The sequence below is a fragment of the Hevea brasiliensis genome, chromosome 4 (genome assembly GCF_030052815.1).
Source record: "Hevea brasiliensis isolate MT/VB/25A 57/8 chromosome 4, ASM3005281v1, whole genome shotgun sequence".
NCBI lineage: Eukaryota > Viridiplantae > Streptophyta > Magnoliopsida > Malpighiales > Euphorbiaceae > Hevea > Hevea brasiliensis.
The window spans coordinates 20,321,742-20,346,537 of NC_079496.1; the positions used below are offsets into that span (position 1 = coordinate 20,321,742).

Genomic DNA, 24,796 nt, shown 5'->3' on the forward strand with positions numbered 1-24,796 from the left:
GGGTTAGATGCAAAACCAGCAACACCTTTGGTTTTGAAGCCACTCGTTTTCAAGGGCTTCTCTCATTCTGAACGGTAGGCATGGGACTCTTGGGCTTACCTTTCACCCCTTCAGAAAAAGAGCTATTATCTCTAGTATTAAAAACCCTTATAATTCCCCGATCCATGAACCGTTAAATCTTGAGATCACCTTATCTTTACTTTCCACATTTGAGATTTTAACAAAGCCAAATCTTCTTCTAGCCCTGTCAACTTAAGCTTTTTGGGCATGGAAAAGCATTAACAACTTTTCCATATCTATTAAACATTCTCCTCAAACCATTGGCAGGCCAATACCCAGGTAGGTTATCCAAGAAAATGTTAAAGAGGTTTTGAGCTTCGGTTTCAATTGATGCCAAATAAACAAGACAAAAATCATCATATTTTTTTATTTGAGAGTTTCAATCTTGCAGTTATAGTTAATAGAAACAAAAGGAGCATAAAATGGTGGAGTAGAACTGCAAAACATAGCACTTAAGTTTAAGATGTGTGCAGGATTTATACTTTATCTTACATCGTCATAATTATTTTCCTACTCTTAAAACATAATTACTCTTTCCTTATAATCAATATTAATGCTCAGCATCAACCTTGGATTGCAAGTCATCATCTGATCACCTGTTTCTATACCAGCAGATGATGTTTGAATCACTTGTTTCTATACCGGCAGATGATGTTTGAACGATCTTCTTTGCAGATGATGTTTGAACGATCTTCTTTTTTCGCATATGCTATGCGAGGCCTTCCTCTTGGAAGAATTATAGGTCTACAGAAGAGTAAAAGCAACATAAGCTCAGTGAAAAGCAGGACGATGCTTGTCCACACAAAAATGGTTCTCCTCCAGTTCCAGATTAATCTTTTCAGCCGTGGGAGATCAGACTCAAGAGACAGTGATGCTTCATAGATTTCAGGGATACCAGCACCTGATTTGTACTCAGCTCGAGACTCTAGCATCACCTTCGATGATTGTTTCGACACATCGGACGGGTTGGCTTTTGAACCGCAACATACATGGATGACTTGAGCTTGCAGTGACTTTTCAAATTGCTGACAGGAATTCCACCCTCACCTTGACAAACAAAAGGAGACCAAACAAAGTGATATATATATATATATAAATACCTGGAAGATGCCAAGTTTGCGATTGCAGTCAGACTCGGGCACTGTCAAAGAAACAATGAGCTGCAATTTGTGATTGTAAGGAATAACACGATCTCCAACTTCCTTAGCAATTAGGCCAGAAGGATCTCCCACACCAGAGTGTGGCATTATTGGCACAAATGCTACTGGACTAGTTTTTGTGTAATCGAAGTTCAGAATTTCTCTGGCCTGAACAGGCTTAGCTACAATGTTTCTCATCAATAAACCTCCAAATACAAACCCTGATACTAGTAACGCTAAAAGCATGAGAAATACATAGCTTGACCAGAAGAATGCACGCCCAAACCTCATCGCTATATTTCCCATTGTTTTTTGTGCTTTCTCAGTAACATTTCTACTAGAAATACCCCAGAATTTAAACAATTTCGTAATAAAAAAAACCCTCTAATGTGCCTTAGAGTTTGGAAAGGAAACATAAGAAACATGAACGAGAAGTACGATAACCAAATCGGAAATGTGAAAAAACTGACCAGAAGACTGAACTGAAAACCCATGAACTTCATCAGTAGTACTGCAAAGAAAGCAAGAAAATTCAAAGAAAATTGATTGCAGCCTGCGGAAGGAGAATTCACTACCTGTGACTCATCAACATGCTCATTGTTCCATTCATTAGTGGTCACTACAAAAAAAGTGAGTATAGGGGACAATTTTTGGGGACCAATTTTTTTTATGGTCCTCAAATCATAATTTTTTTATATTATAGGGACCAATATATTTTTTGTCCCTAATTAAATTATCATTTAAAATTGGGGACGGCTTTTCTATTATAATTAAAAATAAAAAAAAATTCTTAAATATAGGAGACAATTATATATTTCGTCCCTGAAGTGTGAGTTAAGGGTACAAGTATAGGAGATGACAAAAATTTTTAGTCTCCAAATGCTATAATTAGAAACATCCTAAGCTTTTTTACATAATTATATAATTTTATATTCACTACAAGAATTATGGCTTTTAACGATCAAGAATTAACAATAAAATTAAAATTTCCTTGTTAATAATTTATAAATAACTACCAATATTTTAAGTGGTCGTAATTGTATTAATTTTTAACTACCATTATTAAATTCTCTTGTTAAAAAGTAATATATTGGTATTTTTTAATTTATTTTTTCAATTTTTAAAAGTCTTTGATGAGGGCAATATTACCCTTGTTAATGAATTATTTTATTTCTTTTAGAATTTGTTTTCCCTCTAGCGGGATTTTCTGTGTCATGAGTCCTTCAAATTGGTAACTTCCGCTCAAAACTAATTTCTCCTAATATTGTAGTCTTAACGTGTTCCTTTAGGGTTCTATGAAAGCAAAATTAATCTATTGTTTCTTAGGGTTAAAACTAATTGTTCCCAATTCTCAAAGGTGGATTTGGAAGGCTCTGCCTGCTGCCAAGTGTGGATTTTGAAGAAACTAAGTCTAGGTTTCAGAGAATTTGTGTCTTTTATGGAAGCAGTTCGGGCAAGGAAGCTAGCTATAAGAAGCCGTTGTTGAGTTAGGCAAGAAACAGGTATTTACATATATATATTCGAATCTTCCTATTGTCTCTTTCTATTCTCATTCATTTTTCTTCACAAAAATGTACAAGCCAATATCTCAATTTGAGCCCGTTTTGATTCTCTCTCTTTCTGATTTTGGGAATTAGAAAGAGACCCACCTAGCTAACGAGGTTATTTGTGATCCCTTTGTGGAGATTTTGAATTGTCTTTTTGTGTTTTGGGGATTCATAGAACTCCATGAGTTTTCATCCAACATGTTGTGGCATGGGTTATTGAGTGTCGGGTGCAATTGAACTTCCTCTTCAATTTTCTACTATATATTATATATAGATGTAGTTCTTCTGTCATTAATCTTCAAAGTGTTTGTTTTTAGTCAAAATATATCTCCTTTTGATATTTGTTCTTATGGAAGTGCTGCTTCCTGGTTGTAAGATACATTTTTGGTGCTGATAAGAAAATAGTAATAGCCTGTTGAATTTTTGTTCCTCTAGCTAATTGTAATAGACTTGTTGAATTATACTCTTATCCATTTAGGTGTTGTGGTTGTATGAAACAACCCAATAAGTCATTGAACTAATAAATTTGGAGAAGATTAGACTAATATAGTTCTTTTTCATAGCAAGTGTTTAAACTCTTTATTTGTTGAACAACAGGCATACCTCCAATCTTGTCTATATTTATATTAACCAGCAGTGTTGGATCCACATGGAAGCTAGAAATTTTGATGGCTCCAATATGTTTTCATTGATTATTTTACTGTCTATTAATATAATATAATATTTTACTATTGAGAGCTAGGAAAATGTTATTTGGTAATGTTCTTTCTGCTTATTTTATGACAACCACATTAATATTATAACAAAAATGATTGGTTTGTCCCTTTTTAATCGTAAAATTTCTGGACTTTAGAAAATTTTGTTATTGCTTGCATTTGAAAAGCCTTGTGAATATAAATATAGTTGTTATGACAGTTTTTTTTCCCTTTTAATTTTCATGCACTTGCTTTTAACCATTTTATATTGTCATGTGCCAAAGACAAACTATGTGACTATTTGCACATGTCAAACAAGCCCCTTTTTTAATCAAATACAATTCATTTATCCAATGCAGTCTGTACTCTTACAGTATAACAATTTTCCAAATCTTAACAGGCCTACAACCTATCAAAACCAAAATCCAAAAAAAAAAAAAAAAGAAAAGAAAAGAGAAGAAAGAGAGAACCTTCCTTCTCATTGTGGATTTGTTTTACTATTTTGAACTATTATTTACATTAATTTCCTTGCACATATTTAATAATTCATTTGCTGCCAAGCGATATGTGATATTCTTGTCAGTTTTGGGATAACATTATATGCCATTTGAGATTAAGCAAGTAGCATGTGGAGCAAAACAATTATTTTTAAGCTTCTAGCAAAACCAATTGATAAGACCAGTTTGATGTATACATTTATCTATTCAATCTCTAACTTGAATATCATCCTGCAAACACATGTAATATGAACTTGACTATTCAATTTTGGGTTTTATAGTTAGTTTTGTACAGAACTTTCATTACCACAATTTCTGTTACCAAATCAAGTTTCCAAAACTTGTTATCTGCATAAAAAGTTGGGAATAATAATAATAATAATAATAATAATAATAATAATAATAATAATAATAATAATAATAATAATAATAATAAGTTAATGCACATACAACAAAGTGACAGGACTAAATTGAAACCCTGATATGAAGAGTGTTTAGGATTTCTGGCTTAGAATGGTTTCCCTTCCATATAGTTACACTTACATTTGGGCATAATAAATGTTAACTAAAAAATGGCAGGACCTAATTCTAACCCTTTCTTTAAGGGCTAATTGTCATGTCTTGCCGTCATTGTCATCTATCTCAGACACAGTTTATTCTGAAAATAATATTGTTAATTTTCTTTATTAGAGAAATTTTGTATTGGCAATGCTCCTTTCTCTTTACTAAAACGTATAACTGCTATTATTTGGGGACCTTCCATTCATTGCTCATACCCCACATTCATAATTGATCATGCAATACGATTATTGTTAACTAATAGCTAGCCCATTGCCCATGGACACTTGTTGGCTGAGGGTGGCCACCTAACCCACTCTTAGGAATGTTCCTTCATTCATTCATTCTCATAAATATATTCTTATTTTTCATAAAGAAAATCTCATATATATTTTGTTGAAATTAACTAAAGTAGCACAGACCTGCATAAAGTAGCTAAGTAGAAAATCTTATAAGCATTTAAGTTTGTTTAAAATATGGCATGGTACCTCTTTCATTATTTTAATGTGTAGCTTATCCCAATCTGTTGCTCTTTTTTTTTTTTTTAGGGAAAATCAAGGTTTGTGAATCTTAGTACACTAGACTTGCATGAAAACTAACTTAAATGCTTTAACTATTGATTGAAATTAGCTAAAGTAGTATAGACCAGTAATATTGACTTTATTTGAAAAACTGAAATGCTTTGGGAACCAAAATGGTTCTATTCAAATTTTGATGCTAACATTTTCTTAGCTGGTATTTAATTCCATCAATCCTATCTAATTGCTTACTAGTTTTATCCAAAACATTATGAACTACTCTTGCAAGCTAAATGCTAACTAGTACTAGCAGCTTACATAAAAAAAAAAAATGCAAAAACCATTTCAAGGTAAGGATAGTAATAGGTCAGTTTTTTACGGGTAGAAGAATAATACCAGTGATGAGTTTGGGCTTTGTTTGTTAGTATCCGTTACCCAAACCCATTTAATTTTAATTAAATTAAGCAAATTAATACTAATTCCCTTTTTGCAGTTTGCTAATACTTATTATTTTATTTTTATATTATCACACTCAAATTCAAGATAAAGCATTATTTTTCTTGAAGGCCTTTATATATTTTTTACTAATTACCTTGGATCATATTAATGGCCTTATGTGCTACTCTTATTATACAATCTATAGTAGCGAATTAGGGGGATGTTAACAGTGTGCAACAAATAAATCTGCAACTTTAGTACATACTTTATGTTATCATGCCTTTGAAAATTAATGGTAAAACGACAATAAACCTTGCTCTCTAGACTATGAAAGCTTGGGTGGCTTCACAAATAGACTAGATTTAACTTAAATATTTTAAAACTTTTTAAAATGGTAGAGGCTTGGCGAATCAGAACCTGCACCCATGCCCATATAGAATTCACTATGACTATATATATATATGAGACATTACTTTATAGGCAAATGTGTTATTAATCTGTATGTTGACTTTTATGTAGGCTACAGGCTGTGAAAATTTGTTCAAGTTGCACAACTTAATTAGGAGGTTAGCTACTGCAAAGGAGAAGGAACTTGCATATTGTAAGGCTATTTGTAGTTGCAATAATTAATTCCATTTTCATAAATTCTGACATAATTATTGCATAAGTACATCCATGCTACTGCTTAGGATTTCAACAATCTAGATGATTTTGTTTCATTGCCTGTCTCATTAGTGATATTTCCCTGTTAAAATGTGATCTTTTTTTTTATATACACTTTTTTGATATTATTGCACTAGTGCTTAAAAAATAAATAAATAAAAAACTAGTAAATGTTGATGTGAGTGAATCAATTTTAAGTGCCAAGCTTTGGGCAGATTTCATCATTTTTCTTACTCTTTGACAGTCATTATGAGTGGGACTTCCTTTTCATGCATTCATTTTTAACTTTATTAATTTAACCCATAATATTTAATATTTATTTTAATTTCAAAAATTCAGTTATTAAAACTAAAATTAAAATTGATGTCAAAATTTTAAAATTTAATTAATAAAACATAGTGCTAGGTTTTCTTTGCTTTGCTTGTAGATGTACAATAATCTTGGATCATGCTTACACTGCTTGCTTGCCTCTATCCTTCTTGGCACTATTCTCTTTGTGATTAATGTTAATTAATTAAACATATTTTTTCATTATTTTTTAATGTTTTATTTATTTAATAATGTAACCTAAATTTTAAACTAAATTCTTTTCTTTATCAAACATGTTTGCTTATTTTTATAGTTATATTTTTTATTATCTATTTATTAGATAATGGCTCCTAATAAAGGATGGATGGATGGATCTTGTTGGTGATTGTCTCAATGATATATATTTATGTGGGGTTGAGGAATTTTTAGACTATGCTTTGAAAAAGACTGGGATGAAAAGTATTGAAAATAAAAGCAAGAATAATCAAACGGAGGCTTGATATTTTGACAAGTAAAAAATATACAATCAAATAATTAGCGACTTTTTGAATAATTGTGATTAAATTTACTTAATTGTACAGACTAATTATTATTAGAGAGGAATCATTTGTTCATATAGTGGAATTGATTTCTTATGCATTGAAGTTTAGTCCCCCCTTGGGCATGGAATATGCATATGAAAAATAAGTTTTAAGGTGCAAGATGAAAAGTCCTTATTCATGTTGAATTTTCTTAATGTGCAGTGGCAAAGCCCAAGTATATCTTGATAAGTTGACAAATGGAAAGAAGGACAAGTTGATTATCTTCATAACCACAGGAAAATATTTTCGACCAATTGGTGAACATGAAAGAAAGTTGGCATCATGGTTAGGATATTGTGCAAGATCTTGTGGTTCACCTAAGAAGCCTTGGAATGCTATTGAAGCTCGATATCGTACTTGTTTATGGAGTATGATTCACGTTAACTTCATATGCTTTTTTAGAGTTTCTTGTTTGAAAAAATTCTTTTTATCCTTTAAATCATATCACATTATATTTTATTACATTCTATGTTAAATTGCCAAATAAGATGAAAAAATGATATTGCATAATTAAGAATCAATTTTAAATTTTATAGGATTACTTTGATGTAAGTCATGAGAGTCCAAAAAAATGGAAGAAGCTTGAGGAAATGCAAAAGGTGAAGCCGGACACGGCTGAGATAAAAAAAGCTAAGTTTGAATTCTATTATTTCTATGAGATGAAAATATTATGTCGCAAATGGAAATACAAGCTACACCTTAAGTATTTGAAGTACTCAAGTGATGATGAACGACTGCAACATGTTCCTGAAGGATTGATTGTGGATACTTGGAAGGAAATATTCAAAGTTTTTGCTAATGAGGACTTTCAGGTACTTTTTAATTACTTTTTCTATTATGGCAAAAAATAAATATTTTTTTAACATCAATATCATGTAGGCCTTATGTTCCACTCATACAAATAATCGTGCTAGTCAAAGAATTATTGCTTCAACTGGTCCCACTCCTTTTGGGCAAGTAGCGTATGATATGGTAAACTATAAAAAAAAAATACTATTTACTCATAGTTATTTCTTTTCTTTAGTTATATTATGTTATATAATGCATGGTTAATATAATTAATACTATAGATGGATGAGGAGATTGGTGAAGTACCATATGCTTCTGAAGTCTGGATGGCTACACATGGGTTCTTGGATGAGCAAAGCCAAACACAATGGCATGATCCAGAATCATCAAGGATATATGTAAGTATTTCGACTATGATAATGAGACTGGTCCTGCTCCAAATGATGTCTTAAAAGAGGTGTTTTGTGTTAGATCTGGTTATATCCGTGGTAAAGGATTAGGATACAAAGCAAGCACTAGATGAATGGCATGTGGTTCTAGAAATGAGGAATTAAATGAATTGAGAGATGAGGTAGCAAGGTCGAATGCTCGTTTGAAGGAACAAGAACAATGCAATAATAAGATAGCACAACTAAATGCTCGACTCAAGGAACAAGAAGAGTGCAATTTGGAGTTTTTTAAAATATTTGAGAATGTGATAGGATACAAATCATTAGAAAGTCAAGATATGATAATAGTAAGTACTTTTTAGATATATTTAATTTAATGAATTGGAAAAACTATTTTTTGAATGTCCTTTTATTTAAATCTATTGTAGGATTAACAGATCGAGTGATGAAGGCTTGCAGACTAGCAATGAAGTTGAATTAGAGTTTGAAGACTACTATTATCATAGGAGTTTTATTTTGAATATTATCAAGTATGAACAAATTAGGAATAAATGTAAGTAGATTTAAGTTTATTTTGCATACTAGCTACGTACACTTAAAAATTATTGTTATATCATACTTTAAAACTTATGTTGTGTTTTATTATTGAATATTGATTTTATCATATAGTTATTTTGAATTAAATATGAAATTTACGAGTATCAATATTTTTAACAATTATAAATATAATATCCCAATATTAAAAGCAACTTTATAGGGAACAAAATATGAGGATATGAGGATGAAAATTATCCCTATTCAATTTTTATCAGGGGACAATTTTTGTCCCTTTAATAGTAAGGGATGACTATGGTCTCCATTATTGGGGACAAGTATTGTCCTATTTAAATAGAGACGAATGTCATCCCATTTTAATAGGGGAACGATTATGGTCTCCCTTAAGTCTCATCCAAAATTAGGGACCAGCGTCGTCCCCCTTTTATAGAGGACGATTATGGTCCCCCTTGAGTTTGGACAATGGGGACGATAGTCATTCCCATATTAGGGGACGACTATGATTGTCGTCCCCATATTAGGGACAACTATTGTTCTCATATTGGGGACGACTATCGTCTCTTTTTTCAGCTATCGTCTCTTTTTTCGGGGACAACATTATGATTTGTCGTCCTCTATAGAATAGGATACGGAGCTAAAGAGGACAACAAATGGGGACGATTAATGTCGTCCCCTATACCTGAGGACAATTATTCATAGATTTGGGGACAATTTTATGTGTCCCTTATACTCACTTTTTTTGTAGTGTAGTACCAGTGCCATATACGACATGCTTATCCTTCTTGGCACTAACCCTTTCGTTGTCTTGCAAGGAAACACCATTTTCATCTCTTCTCCGCCCAAAAGTACATTCTGCACAATTGTGACAATCCTTTGAACTAGAGCCCCAGTCTTGCTGCCCAAAGCTATTGCTGAAAGATTTCATTTTCAACCTATTTCTATCCATGAACTTGTCAGCTCCCCCTATGCCAAGTTTGATCAGGCAACATTTTAGCGCATCGCAGAGACTCGTAGACTCTACATCGGTTTGGCTAAATTTCTTGCTGTTTGGATTCTTCCATAGAAGTTTTTTTCTTGCAGGGTTTGAACTTCGGCTAATGGGGGTGCGAACTATGGAAACTTTGCAACTGCATAATGAACTTTATAGGTGGGAAATGATAATTTGGCGGGCACAATTGTGATTTTCTTGGGATGCTAACCAGTTCGATTGTTTTGGTGTCTGATTTTATGTATTGAGTGAACAATCTTTACATCAATCTTGTTGGTGAGGGGATTAGGATAAGTTTTAGAGGGACACACGCTTCAATACTGCTCCATACATGTCAGCTCAAGCAGGATGAACCTTAGCTAGCAAACCAGCAAGAAGCTTCTATTTTGGTGTGCTACATTTCATTGCCGATATTATTCTCTCTGCAATTTCAGCATGCACGGAGAACTCAGTAATAGAATACTAAAAATTAAGGGCCTAAACAAGCTGAGAGCTCAAACTCTTATTAAATTTTTACTAGGTTCGAGTTTAATTCCAATTCAAATTAAAAGATAAACTCCGATTGTTTAAATTTGCTAGACTCAAACTAGACGTATAAACTTGTGAATTAGATTCACATTTAACTCATTTATTAGACTCATGAAGTTGAGTTTAAACTCAACTTATAAAGTTTAAAATCAGTCAAATTATTATCTAATTAAACACGTTCAAGAAATTATAATAATTAAATTAATTATCATAATGACAACATTAATTAAATTATAATGCCATAAATTCTATATATTTTATATAATTATAAATTTTAAATATAGTACTTTTTGATTTTATAATTACATTATTTATGATTCATTTATAATTTTAATTTACAAATCATTCAATTGTTAAAATTAAAATTACTACTTAAGTTTAATAATTAAATTGATAAAAATTAAAACTTTTCATTTAAATTAAAAATGCATGTAATTGTTTTTTTTTTTTACTTCGAAGAAATAATGTATAGTTAGAAATACGCAAGTATGAAATTTTCACATCAAAAAAAGATATAATGAGTGTGTTTTTCACAATGTCCATAAAAAAGAATTCTTCCTACTTGGTTTGAGCTCCCAAATATGTGTAATATTTTCCACTCAGAATCTGTAATTAATCAAATTAAAAGTGCATGAATAAAAGAGTCTAGGGAAGAAAAAACCAAACTTGGGATTTACAGTGATTAGCCTTCCAAAAATACAATTTTGGGAGTTCCTCTCCATTAATAAATTCTTTTTAAGACAAGAGAGTCAAGTCTATTATATCCTTAGATCACTTGCACTCTTCCTACAAGCTTCTCTTGATGCTTGCCTAATAATAATGAGTTTCCCCAACTCTCAAACAACAAGCTTTTAATCTTGATGTTTATCAATCATTGCACAAGTTTTAATGTTTGGTACTTGCCAATCAAAAACTAGAGATCATACAAAATTTTCTCTCCCTTTTTTTTTATCATTCAAGCTTTTCATTTCTTTGAAACACTCTTTAAAATTTTTTATGTCAATCAATGTTCTCTTGATACTTGCATATTTCAAGTCCTCATATTTAAAGAGTTATTTGACCTATTTAAATTTCATGAAAGCATGAAAACTAGCTGTTACATTTTGTTTAAAGCATTATTTTTGATATTGTTAAAAAAATTATTTTATTATTTTGGAATTTTTATTATTAAAATATATTAAATTCAACTTAAAAATAGTTTTTAATATCCTTTAATTAATATATTTAAGAATGTACTTTTCTTAATGGTAATTTCAATACTAATACTAAATAGAACTTAAATATGTTCTTGAATTTAGAAAATTAGGGTGCTATTTTTTCAAAATAGCTTGCAAATTTTGCTATTGCTTATAGGGAGTTTGGCTTTCAACATGACTTAAACTTTTGTAAAGTTTTAAGAACGATAGACAACAGAAAATAGAATAACGATCTTTATAGGTTAATAAAGGATAATTATTATTTTTGTAACTTTTAACCTCTCGTTAATAAGAGAATAGGTTAAATTTTAATGTCTTAACATTTAACTCCTTTTTAATACCTTCAAGGATTAGGTTAATATAGCTTAACAAATGAAATAATACCATTGTAATGTCCCAGGATTGTACCAAGCGGTGGTACAAATCCCATATCATTGGGAAATGAAAATATTAATGAATATATATAACCTTAAATACCATTAACTGTTGAACCATTAATTAATTTTTACTCCCTTGAGCACTTCCTTGCATCTTCAAGCCCTTCCAGTCATTCAAGGACACATTAGGTACTATTCTCATGTTCTTTCAAATTTTTTGATTTATGGGTTTTTGCGATTTATAATGTACTATTTTTCTGCAATTTTTTCCTTGCACAGAGAGAGATGTGATGCAGAGTGACAGATAGAGAGAGAAATGCAAAGGTCAAAAAGAAAAATAAAAAGGTGGCATTCAAGGCTAATGTAGTTGAACATTGGAATTAAGATATTAATTAATTGTAAGACTTAAAAGGATTGACAAAACAATGAAACATGTTTTAAATATTTTAGTAAAAGAAAGAAGCTTTACACACTTTCAAAGCTATTGTTATAGATCAAGCAAACAATAATTTACACAAGAATCAACACATCTTCATAACTGTCCTATATATAAGTATTAGCTACTTCATCAATCATGCCTCAGTTTACTTCAATTTAACATCTTAAAGATCCTTAAGAAGCCTACTTGATGAATGCTCTTGTGAATCACCTTTACTTGGGAGAGAAATTGAGGAATCTATCCATGGTCCCTCCATTGACATGCTTCCTTGATCATGAATATCCTGAGAGAACTTGGAGATGTGAGTTTGGCTGTCATGAGACAAAATTTCAAAGGCTTTAAACCTTGCATCCTGATCCATGGAACCACGCTTGATTATTGGAGCTTGGACTGGAATTTTGCCTTCCACCATACTCACTACAGAAGACATTGATGGCCTCAATGTGGGAGATGGGTTGGTGCACAACAAAGCCAGGTTAAGAACCCTCATTGCCTCTTGCTTTGAGTAGTTTGATCCTAGATTTGGATCCACAAGTTCCAGAAGGTTTCCTTGCTCTTGCAACACATAAGCCTTCGTTTATGTAACAAAAGAAAAGGGTTTAGATATCTAGCTTGTGTAGTCTTTCCAAGCAAGAATAGTATCATTAAATTTGCACACAAGAAATTTTTGGATGCAAATATGAATAATTAGGTTTCCTGGAATTTTCTAGCAATGAAGATTATGGTTTCTGCAGTGTAAATGTAAAATGTATAAGGGAAAATAAATTCTATAAGGGAAAACTGCAATAAATATGGTACCCAATCAAGAAGATAAACAAACTCCTCCTTTGGTCTGTAATTGGTGTTGCTCTTCCCACTTACAATCTCCAGAGCAACAACTCCAAAGCTGTAAACATCTGCTTTATCTGTCAAGTAACCCCTCATAGCATATTCTGGAGCCATATAACCTCTGCATGCAATTGTAAAATGTCATAAAAAAATAATTTTTAAAGTCTGATGCAAAAAAAGGTAAGATTAGAAGCTGACTTCAAATTAGACCCATACATTTCACAAGTTCTCCAACAAATACTACATCATTTCATATGCATTCTATAATCTGTCCAAAACCCACTACTTTAAAAGAAGTCTACCTCTTTTGCCATAACTGAAACATATAGACTTAGAGAGATAGAGGGACTCACATTGTTCCAGCTATTCGTGTGCTGATATGAGTGTTCTCGTCTTCATCAAGCTTGGCTAAACCAAAGTCTGATATCTTAGCATTTAAATCCTTATCAAGAAGCACATTGGTAGCCTTAATATCCCTGTGTACAATTTTCAGCCTTGACTCCTCATGGAGATAAGCTAATCCCTTTGCAATACCCAACAATATCTTCTTTCTTGTTGGCCAGTCCAATTCAAGTCGTTGATCCTCATGAGCTAATATCATAAGACTCAATTCAGTCATACTCCAGAGAATTCAGAAAATGATGCACAAGATGTTAGTGAAGCAATTACCAAAAAGTGCGCGAGCAAGACTGTTATTTTCCATGTATTCATAGACTAGCAACAATTGGTTTCCTTCAATGCAGCAGCCATACAGCCTCACAAGGTTAGGATGTTGTAACGCAGATATCATGCCTATCTCATTCACAAATTCACGGTTCCCTTGCTTCGATTTTGATGAGAGCTGCTTAACAGCAATTATTGCACCATCTGACAGCACTCCCTGATATGAGCAGGTTAAAATTTTAGAATATTTTAAAATGTCTTAAATAATAAATGTCATGCATAGCCTTAAATGACATAACAAATTAAGTGAACAACAAATGCAAAAATTCATAATTACCTTGTACACTGGCCCAAATCCTCCCTCTCCAATCTTATTTACTGCGTCAAAATTGTTGGTAGCATGTTTAATTTGTCTTAGAGTGAAATAACCAGTCTGGAGATCTAGTCCACGAAGTTCTGCAAGAGGAGCAGAACTCAAATCAGGCAGAAAAGACAATCAAAAAATTTCATACAATGCACAAATATTAAAGAACAGCTAGACAAGTATTACTCAATCAATCTTACCTTTATCTTCAAGGTCCTTCCCTCCTAAATAACCTTTCAATCGGAGGACTATCAAGATCAGCACAACAACCAGACATGAAGCAGCTACAATGCCAATAATAGCTCCAACCGGCAACCCTCCTCCATCATCAACCTTGAAGTCTATGAGGAGAGAATACATAAATGACAAGTTCATGGCAAAGATGAAAATCATTGAAGATGAAATGAACTTACTTGGTGTCACTGTAATAGCTGATATGAGAGGTCCATAGACACCTCTAACTGGAATTGCATTAGTACCTTTGCCCAACCAATATAAATGTATCTCCAATGTGCTACCATTAACGGTAATATTATCAAATTCTGCAACATAACCAATACCAGCTCCTCCAGCTTTCTCCATAATATTGAAATCCTTCAAAACTACATTTCCCTGGGAAAATAAATCAAATTAGAATAAGCAAACATATTTCCTCTTTCTATAGCTCAATCAATATAACAAGGAACTAAATCATAGCCAAGTCCCCATTGAGAATTCATACAAAATATAAAATCCTAAAATGAATGTTGATCATGAAAAACCTTTAAACTCACTTGAATTGATACATCAAATATGCGTCTTCCAAGGCTGCTAAATGTCTCATCATTGGAAAACATGATTTCAGCAAAGTGAAGCTTCACATTATAGCTGCCCTGCCGCATACATAAGCCATAGTACTTGAGTGATTGAGGAGCAAGGCGGGCAGATTCATACAATCCTGCTCCAGTCACATTTGTACCAAAACTTGTTCTTGCTACAAAATTAGCACCATCATCGCCCACAAAAAGTCCAGTACTGCTATAAGCCCATTTCTCTGCTACAGAAATAAAGGCAGATGCCCCCCCTGGAGTTAAGTCATCTTCATATTCATTATTGTTGAAGCTCATCTTGGATCCCCCACAGTTTATAAACAATGAATGGTCTGCAGACATATTTGATTCATTGGTAAATGCCTCATAATTTTCTCACTTATTTCTGACATTCAGTAGGGGAAAAACAGTGATATATTTACACTCACATTCAGGTTTCCCAGAGCAGGTAAGGTCCTTCCTCAAGCACCAGGAAATCCTACAAGATGATGGTTTGATGATCAATAATCTATATTTCAAATGTGTTTTTAATTTGTTGAGGAATGTTAGTGAATGCAGAACTTACTCATTGCTCTCAGAAGGTGAAAAACTAGAAACTAAGTTCCTGTTACATGTTAAAAAAGAAGTGAGTATCTAGCATGGCAGATAAGAGAACATTAACAAATAACAAAAATGATGCTTACACTTCTGGCAGCTGGCAACCGCTTGTAACTGACCCCGTAAAATTGTTGTAAGATACATCCCTGATATGGTATAGCAAGTCAAAAGTAGTTAAAGTTCTGATTTAGCAGAGCTAAAAGAAATTATAAAATTGCACAATAAGGTAAAAGTTGACTATATTTTTCTTGCAAGAAGAGGTGAAGAAAATTTATGTACATTCTATTAAAGGTGCATAGCTTTATGACAGACTTACAAGTTCTGCTTCCTGCTTAATATCCAGTCAGGTAGTGTTCCGGTCAGCGAGTTATTAGTCAGAAACCTACATGGATTGAGATTAAAGAGGTAGTCAGAGAAGAACACACTCAGAAAATTGTGCCTTTCACCATTTTTTTTCTCAGCGACTTACATATAATTTATTTTTTGCAAATTCGAAAATGTGCCTGGAATTGAGCCTGTCAACTTATTGAAGCTAAGGTCTCTGCAATAAATAAATGGAATCACACACATAAAACAGCTAATTCATAGCAAAATACAGCAATGCAGTCTAGTTCATGTAATATGGAGCCTGTCCATTTTGCTAAACTAACATCCAAAAGATACTTATAAAATTAAGCATCCATATAAAAATGGCTGTTTGAGGCTTTGAGCAACTTACAAAACTTTTAAGTCTGCCATATTTCCAATGTATTCCGGGATTGTAGCAGTGATTAAGCAATTTCTCAGTATCCTAAATCACAAAAAAGTAATCAATCACATAATTAACAGAATCCAAATAACACAGGTTTGAATAACATAATTGAACAGACACAGTCAACTCACAATCTCTGCATTTTTGTCATAGCGCTAAGATCAGGGAAATTTGAACTTGTTCCATGCAAATCGGATATTCTCCTGACAAACAACATTTGGAAGAAGAATAAGTTTTTCTATTCATGAATGTAGATCTTCATGATAAGTAACAACAAAAAAGATTGATTAAACTGAGAGGAAATCTTGCTTACAATTCAGTTAAGTTCGTCAACAGTGATATGGTAGCAGGAATAGGACCCTCCAGGGATGTTCCTTGCAAATCTCTGCAAATGGAAGTTATTTCTCTATTAGTTTGTTCCAGAGAAATAATGTGACAAAATGAAAGGGATTAATTAGCAGATACTCACAATCTATCAAGATTTGTCCAATTCCCGATAAATTCAGGTATTTTACCTGAGAGTTCATTCCCATCTATCCTACTGCAAGAAGCATTTAAAGTTCATGAGTGCTTGAGCTCAAAATGCTAAAATATTGAGAGAATTTGCCACATTACATCACTTACAAGTCAGTTAAGTTCTTTAAATTGCCAAATGAAACTGGTATCACTCCTGTGATATTGTTTGAAGAAAGATAGCTGCAGGAGCAACAAACAATTGGATGTTATGAGACATTGTACATATTATGTTTAAGAATGAATTCAAAGAGAAGATGAAGAAAGCAGTCGTGCAGTCGTACAGTTCCTTCAAGCTCCTCATATTTCCAAGGTTTGAAGGGAGAGGTCCTACAAGAAGATTATCCTCCAAGACCCTGAAACATCCAGTTAAAGTGGTAAATGAGACATTGTAACTAAGTATTTGCTCAACTTGGCAAAGAGTTATCTGTCATAACTTACATTTTCTCCAGTGTAGCAATGTTGCCAATTTCATCAGGAATTGGACCAGTGAGACGGTTTCCCAGAAGGGACCTAATTAAGCACAGCAGTAATCAGTATTCAGTAATGACAAGATGGTCCAATAACTTGTTTGTGGATGACATTATTGTAATAGAAAAGGGTCCTTGGTGATATGGAAATGCAAAAAAGGACTTACAATATCCGAAGGTTAGGGAGCCAAGCAAGACTTTTAGGAATTGTTCCATTGAGATAGTTACGAGTGAGATCACTGTCCAATATAAAAATGTACCAAATTAGTCACTAAAAAAAAAAAAAATCACTTAGGCTATCAGTAGTTGAATCTTTCAATTGTAACAAAGTCTCAAATTCAGTGTCCACTAACACTCAATTGTTAACAAAATAGTAATAATAATAATAATAATAATAATAATAATAATAATAAATATAAAATATAATTATAAATTAGCCATTTTATACTTTTCAAGAAATGCATGGAAACACAAACACATAAATCTCCTTTAAATTATAAACTTGCATAAAAAGTGAATGAGATATCTGCATGTGCTGCTTACAGTTCAACCAGAAAAGTAAGGTTTCCAATTTCAGTGGGTAGAACTCCAGTCAAGTTAAAACCCTTCAGCAGGCTGCAAAGAAATAAATTTAAAAAATAAATAAATAAAATTACCAAAATATTACATGCGAATCGAATGTGGTAGAGAAAAATGAAAGGCAAAAGGAAGAAGCATATACATATTTGTAACGTGACAAACGGCGCCGTTTTCAAATGAACAATTGCACGTAACATTACTTAGAATGTTGTTATCCGAGATGATCCGTTTCCACTCTTCTTTGCTGCAAGAATCTTGGGTGACGCTCCAGGGGCTCTTCAATTTCGTAGATATTGTTTGAAGAATTTCCACTGTCAAAAATAGTTCAAGAAATTTAATTATTCATGGTTAAGACTTATACCCATTATCAAATCCATTTATATAAATTATTAATTAAATATAATATATATTTATAATAATATATTCTAAATGAATTAATATTAAAATTTTATAATTAAATGATAATAATTAAATTTGAAATAAATATGAGTAATTTAGAATATATTTTAATTAATTATTAATAAGTTTTATTTAAATAAAATGATTGAGCCTATTCATTGTTATCCAATATGTCACAGCGTGGCAAGCCCAGTTGCCAAATAAAGGACGATATGAGTCAAAAGGGCCGGCAGGAAGAAACAGAACCTGTCAAAAAAATTTGATGGCGTGTAGGTCCCATTCAAAAACCAATCAATGCTCCCCAAAACTAATAGCTATCAAAATTATTAGGCAAAATAAGAATATGAATTTTCATAATTATATAAAATAAGATTAATACTATCTAATAATTTTCTTTAGTATTTAATAATAGTGTTCACATTTAAAATAATAATAATAATAATAATGTTCACATTTTAAAACTACGGTCAATGACTTTTTATGTATTAAATTGACCATTTCCTTCACATTAGAAATTCAAACTCAAACTCAAATTCATTTTCTTTTGATAATTTCAGTGAAAGCACAATGAATGGATTATAACTGCTGGGCTTCTCTTTATCACCCGTGAATAATTTTAGAAGAAGTAGATATAAGACTTGAAAGTCAAAACCTCATTTCCTATACTTTTTAAAATATAAAAAAAACTAAGTAGATTATCTTATTGACATTTTCTCTCAATAATTAAATTATTATACATAAAAACAATGCATTATCTCCTTCTAATAAAACCACATTAAATAATGCTAAATCCATTTCTAATAGAGATTATTTCTAAATTTTGAATTATTATTATTATTATTTAATCAATTTATGTATGAAATAAAATATTTTCTTTTATTTTTATATGAAATTTTATTAAAAATAAATTATTTATTTATTATAAAATAAATATTTAGACTCTATTTATTTTATAAAAAATGATTATATTTTTTATAAATAAAATTTAAAAAAATATTTTTTATAAAATTATTTTTCATTATTGAATTACAATATTAAGTTAATAATATATATTTATTTTATATATATATATATATAAGTGTTTTCATATTTTAATAAAATTATAAAAATTTATAAAATAAAAAAATTAACTTTTTTAAATTATTTTTTTAAAAATAATTTAATTTTTTCTTTAAATATAAAAATATTTTTTATTCATCAATTTCGGTAAATGCTCAAACGTCAAATTATTTTTTAAGAAAATATTATTTAATAAAACAAACAAATCCTTAATCACTAAATTATTAGCTGAAGGACAACTACCCTAAATTATAATGGCAATTTTGTAATATTTTCAAAATTTTATTTTATTTTGTTTTATTTATTAAAAAAAAAAGATATGATTGCTGACAAGTACGTAACCATAAAAATAATAAGTCTGTAAAAATCAAATCAGGACCACGCTATTTTGCAAAAAGTACGAGCAGATGCAGCCGATACAGATATCACTACTTCCATTTTTCCACCGTTAGCTTTTATTCATATTATAATTTAAGATCTCATCACTTTGAAAACATTATCATATATCATTGCCATCATTGATAGATAATTAGAATTCTTCTTTTTTTTTTTTTTGAAAAGGTAGTAAGAAAATCTGTTGTTTGGTTGCAGAGAAAAAAAAAACGATCAGACAAATTTTTCCAGGAAAATGAAACTCAAAATTGTTCTCAACTTATAAATTGCCTCATTTTCTCATCTACCAAACCAAATCTTGAGAGAGAGAGAGAGAGAGAGAATTGAAATTTATTTTGTTGAAATTCTCAGAAAGCAAACAGAGCATCTCTACTTAGAAGAAACTGCTAAAAGCAAAATGAAGACACTGGCAAAATGAATGGTTATTTTATGCAATCAATGTCTCACATTAATCTTCAAAATCCGAAAGAGAGAATAAAGGATTTTGAGCAGAGTGATAGAGGTTACGTTTCTGGATTCCAAATAACAGTTTTCCAGTCTTAAATTTTCCCTCAAATTCTCACCAGCCAAACAAAAGCATAACTGACTTCTTTGTTAATGAAGGAATAAGACAATTTCTCACAACAAACAGCAAGAAAATCAATTTATTTTGCCAAATATGGAAAGAAGAGTGCAGAAGTGAATATAAATACCTTCATCTTGAGGCAAGACTTGAGCCCGAGATCCCAACTTGACAAAAAAGCAATCCAAAACCAAAACCCAGAAAACAATAACAGAGAAAATCTTCAAGACAGTAGGAACAAACGCCATAGTGTTTTTCCTTTTGCTCTTCTTATCTTCTCTGGGAGAACAGAGAGAAAAGAGAGACTGCAAGAAGAAAATGACAAGAATTGCAGGGAAATTAACAAAGAAGAAATCTTAGAAGAAGAGGGTGGAGTAGCAGTTGGAGGATTAAAGATGACAGAAGAGTTTGGATTTTATCAAGGTGCTGTTGTAAGGTTTCTTTTGAATGCGTCAAATTAAAAAGAAAATGACGAATACGACGCTGTTTCTTTGTAATTACAAAAGTGTTTCAATGAAAAGCGGCAAGAAAAAATCAAAATGATCTAATGAGAAAAAGGAGTTAAAAAGAAAGAGCAAACTCGCTCTTAGCCGCCAATGAGGAATGGTTTCCACTTAAAATATTCATCCATATCAGGGTTTTTTTAGTAAATTTCTTTTTTAAAGTAAGAATTTTTATACTTTTAAATATTTATAATTTTTAATTATTTAAGAAGAATGAAAAATTTTTTTTAAATATTTAAAAATTTTATAGAGAAAATCTTTCTAATCCATCAATTTCACAAGTTGGAGGGTTAAAAAAATAAAAATTTTTGAAAATTTTTAAAAATTTATAAATAAATTTTCATAGAGATTTTGCAGGAACTTATGAATATATGATCTTGTGGGGAACAAATTATAAAATGAATTCATAATTTTATATAGGATAATTTATATGTAATGAGAAGTAATTATAAAGCAGTTTTAAGAAAAATCAATAGCTATTAAGTAGTTTTATTGATTTGCCAATTTATATATAATGCTTAAATTTAATTTATCATAAATTTAAAAATATAAATATATAAAATTTATATATTTAATTAATAAATTTTATCCTATCTTTTATCTATTAGATTTATAATGAATGGAATTAGAAATCAAACTTCTTAAAATTTTAAAAATTAACTAAATTTAAATATATATTTTTTTAAATTACTATTTACTCTCTAAAATTATTAAAATTATGAATTTACTTATAAATTCTAGTGTATTTTAAAAAAGAAATTATTATTTGTCCTCTAATATTTTATTTTTTGTTTCAATTATTTTTTTTTTTCAACATCTATATTTCTATCTAAATTTTGATCATATTTTTTATATTATTTAATTTTAATCTTTTAATAATTTATATTTTTATTTTAGTTTCTATATATTTATCAAAATTTTACTTATTTTCTTTTGAATTTTTATTTTTGGCCCTCTAAGAATTTATTTCTACTTTCGCCCCTAATTGGGTGTAGATTAAAAAAAATAATAATAATCTGATGTTTTATGAAATAAAAAAGCATGACGAGTACGGAAACTGCTTCTTTCTAATTACGGAAACTGCTTCGAGTGAAAAGCGGCAAGAGCCAAAACGCTGTAATGAGAAAAAGGAGCAAAACTCGCTCTTGGGCTAGCCGCCAATGAGGAATCTAATTGTTTCCGTGGAAATATCCATTGATTTTTGAGAAATCATTCATTGTTCTCTCATATTTATATAAATTTCTTTTTCTATATTTTAATAAGTAATCAAAATTATTTAATTAAAATTTGGTGAAATATTATGAATGTGATCCTGCAATAGAGAAATTATAGAATAAATAGGTAATTTCATATAAGATGGTTTATATGGGATAACAAGTTAATAATAAATAAATATGTATGTATAAAAAAGTCTCACAAAATTAAGACAAATGTAAGATAGGAATGACAACATGTCAGATTTTTATGAGTATTAAATTTGATTAAATCCTAATAGAATAGATTTTAATTTTATATAATTAGACGGGTTCGGATTTAAAAAATAATACTCGTGACAGACTCGGATTTTACATGTTGGACATTCTTTACCTGAATTCGTTTATATAAATATTTAATTAAATATAAAACATATATTTTTTGTAATAATATTTGTAAATTTTTATATATTTTATTTTATATAAAATGAAATTTAAATATTTATGAAATTATTAAATTTTTAAAATATAAATTATTAATCAAAATAATTTTTTATGTAAAATATTAATTAAAATATATAAAATTAAACGGGTTTGATTTTTTTTCAGATAACAACAATCGGATTTGGGACGAGTTTGTATAGTTGAGAATAAATTCTAATCGAGTTTAAAATGAGTTCAAATTTTAATGATAATAATACGATTTGGGTTCGAGTTTAAGTATGGTGATTTCTGCGGATACTCTACTTATTGTCATCCCTAATGCAGGATATAGTTCTAAAAGGGAGGCAGGAACTTACACGTCTCATTTTATCAGCTCTTAGTTAGAAACTGTTTCATATCAATTCCATATTTATTTCATGCGTTGACAAAAATAACTCTCGGCTTATCCCACTCTTTCAAGGCAACTTGCCGCATCCAAGAAGGTTTGTATGTCTTTGGAAGTGTTGTACATATTTTGACATTATTTTAACGAAGTTAAAAGTTTATTTTAAATATATTATTATTATTATTAATGTATATATTATTTAGTTTATAAAATATAAAAAAATTTAAATTATCACACCATCATGAAATATAAAACATTTTATTACTAATTCTATTTATAATTTAAATATAAATACATTTAAATATTATATTATTTATAATTATATTTTCTTTAATTTTTTAATTTATATTTATTAATTTTAATAAAAATAATAAATAATATAACATAATAAATTAATAATTATATTCTATTTCAATAATAAAATAAACGACACAATATACTATACTCTTATCAGTAATTTTACATACCAATAATAATAATTGGATATAACTTTACTAAACGCTTGAAACTTAACAATTATAATTAACTATTAACAATTAATTATTAATAACAACTATTAATTATTAGCTGTATCTAATAGTTAAACCCAAGAGTTAGGTATTAGCAATAAAATGACAAACCATCATAAGACAATAGTTTCTAATTAAGAAATTTCCATGCAATTTAGTTATGGAAAAAGTCATAAGGCGGCATTTGTGTTTAATAAAACAATGGATTAATTATTATAAACAGTTAAAAGCTGCTTTTGGAATTTGGAATTTGAAATTTCCATGCAGAAGAAAACTTAATTGAAGTGGTTTTTTTTTTCTGTGTTCTGACGTACCCAATTTGGAAAATAAAATTATATTTATGGTATGATTGGGATCTTGGTGGACCATGCATACAAATGCAAAAAATAAACAATATGTTTAAAAATTCCTAGTCAAAATTAGCTAATTAATTAAATTGTCATGTGAGAGCTATGCTATATTTAGAACAGATGGTTAATTAAGGAATCCCCATCCTCCCCATCTTTCTCATTATTTATTAATCTTAATTTTCTTTTTTTTTTCTTTTAATCTCTTTATTAGTAGTCATCAATGAGTATTTTCTGTTGATTTTTTTATTTTTTTTTTAATTTTTTCTAATGACTTTTACATTTATATCTATTAAAATTTTTTTTTTAAAATTTCATTATATATTTTATGTCTTAAATTCATAATGAATTGAGTCTAAATAATAAAAAGTCATATTGCATATTATGAAACAATTTATGTAAACGAAAAAGTGGAAATGCCTTTTATTAATAAAAATATGTACAAGATACATACTAAATGATATGCTCTAGGGCATACTACTAACACGCAGGTTGCCTATTCATTTTATGATATTGTATAATTTTTTTTTACTCCTAGAATTTCGCATGTGTTAGAAGCACTTATTTTTATTTTAGGCCTGTATTATAAAAGTTATGTTGGACCTGTAAAATTATTAACTGTATGCATGATGTGTAACACTCCTATTTGTATAGCCTGGTATATTTCACTGTTCCGGTGACCAGTGTCAGTCCGGACAATTAAGGGGATTAGAACTACACTTAAGACAACTAGATAAGCCCTAAACACAAATAATTAATAATGTTCAATTAGTTAAGTATAAACAAGAAAAACAGAACATAAGAAGTTAAACGAGCTGAGAGTCACAGTGATAGGTGACCTTCTCGGGAAGGACTGCGAAGTCGTTTTAAACTCAAATTTCGAGCCGTAAAATGGAACGCTGCGGTCCTTAGGACCATTACGAACACACTGGAAAAGAGAAAATCACGAAAAAGAATTGTTAAGTCAGTCAAATAATTAGGTCAGGGAGCCAGAAGAAATATTGAATTAATTGCAAACCGGGATAAACCGGCGAGGGGCAATTTGGTCAATTGACCCGAGTGACTCGACCTAATCACAAATAAAATCGGAGAAAAGAAAATTCCGGAATCGAGAATTAAATTAAAGAACTAATAGAAAAATAAATAGAAAAAAAATGAAAAA

General features: G+C 30.3%; 2 protein-coding genes across 2 annotated transcripts; both read right to left on the reverse strand.

Annotated features, from left to right (window-relative positions):
* Nucleotides 1–492: 492 nt before the first annotated feature.
* On the reverse strand, nucleotides 493–10,313 carry LOC110638959 (seipin-2). The gene is given in 6 exon segments (XM_058145548.1): nucleotides 493–999; nucleotides 1,001–1,107; nucleotides 1,161–1,577; nucleotides 1,580–1,818; nucleotides 9,492–9,772; nucleotides 9,774–10,313. Coding segments are annotated over 6 exon segments (1,383 nt in total). The 5' UTR covers nucleotides 9,800–10,313; the 3' UTR covers nucleotides 493–686.
* Nucleotides 10,314–12,194: 1,881 nt separating this feature from the next.
* LOC110638956 (probable LRR receptor-like serine/threonine-protein kinase At1g53430) lies at nucleotides 12,195–20,785 on the reverse strand. The gene is made up of 24 exons (XM_021789701.2): nucleotides 20,384–20,785; nucleotides 17,983–18,151; nucleotides 17,805–17,876; nucleotides 17,429–17,500; nucleotides 17,233–17,304; nucleotides 17,076–17,147; nucleotides 16,903–16,974; nucleotides 16,748–16,819; nucleotides 16,592–16,663; nucleotides 16,410–16,481; nucleotides 16,246–16,317; nucleotides 15,997–16,068; nucleotides 15,844–15,909; nucleotides 15,614–15,673; nucleotides 15,496–15,534; nucleotides 15,359–15,408; nucleotides 14,895–15,262; nucleotides 14,535–14,733; nucleotides 14,322–14,462; nucleotides 14,095–14,213; nucleotides 13,764–13,974; nucleotides 13,448–13,685; nucleotides 13,065–13,215; nucleotides 12,195–12,837 (listed from the first exon to the last, which is right to left on the reverse strand). Exons 1-24 carry the CDS (start codon nucleotides 20,499–20,501, stop codon nucleotides 12,430–12,432), a joined length of 3,057 nt encoding a protein of 1,018 aa, XP_021645393.1. The 5' UTR covers nucleotides 20,502–20,785; the 3' UTR covers nucleotides 12,195–12,429.
* Between the last annotated feature and the right edge of the window lie 4,011 nt (nucleotides 20,786–24,796).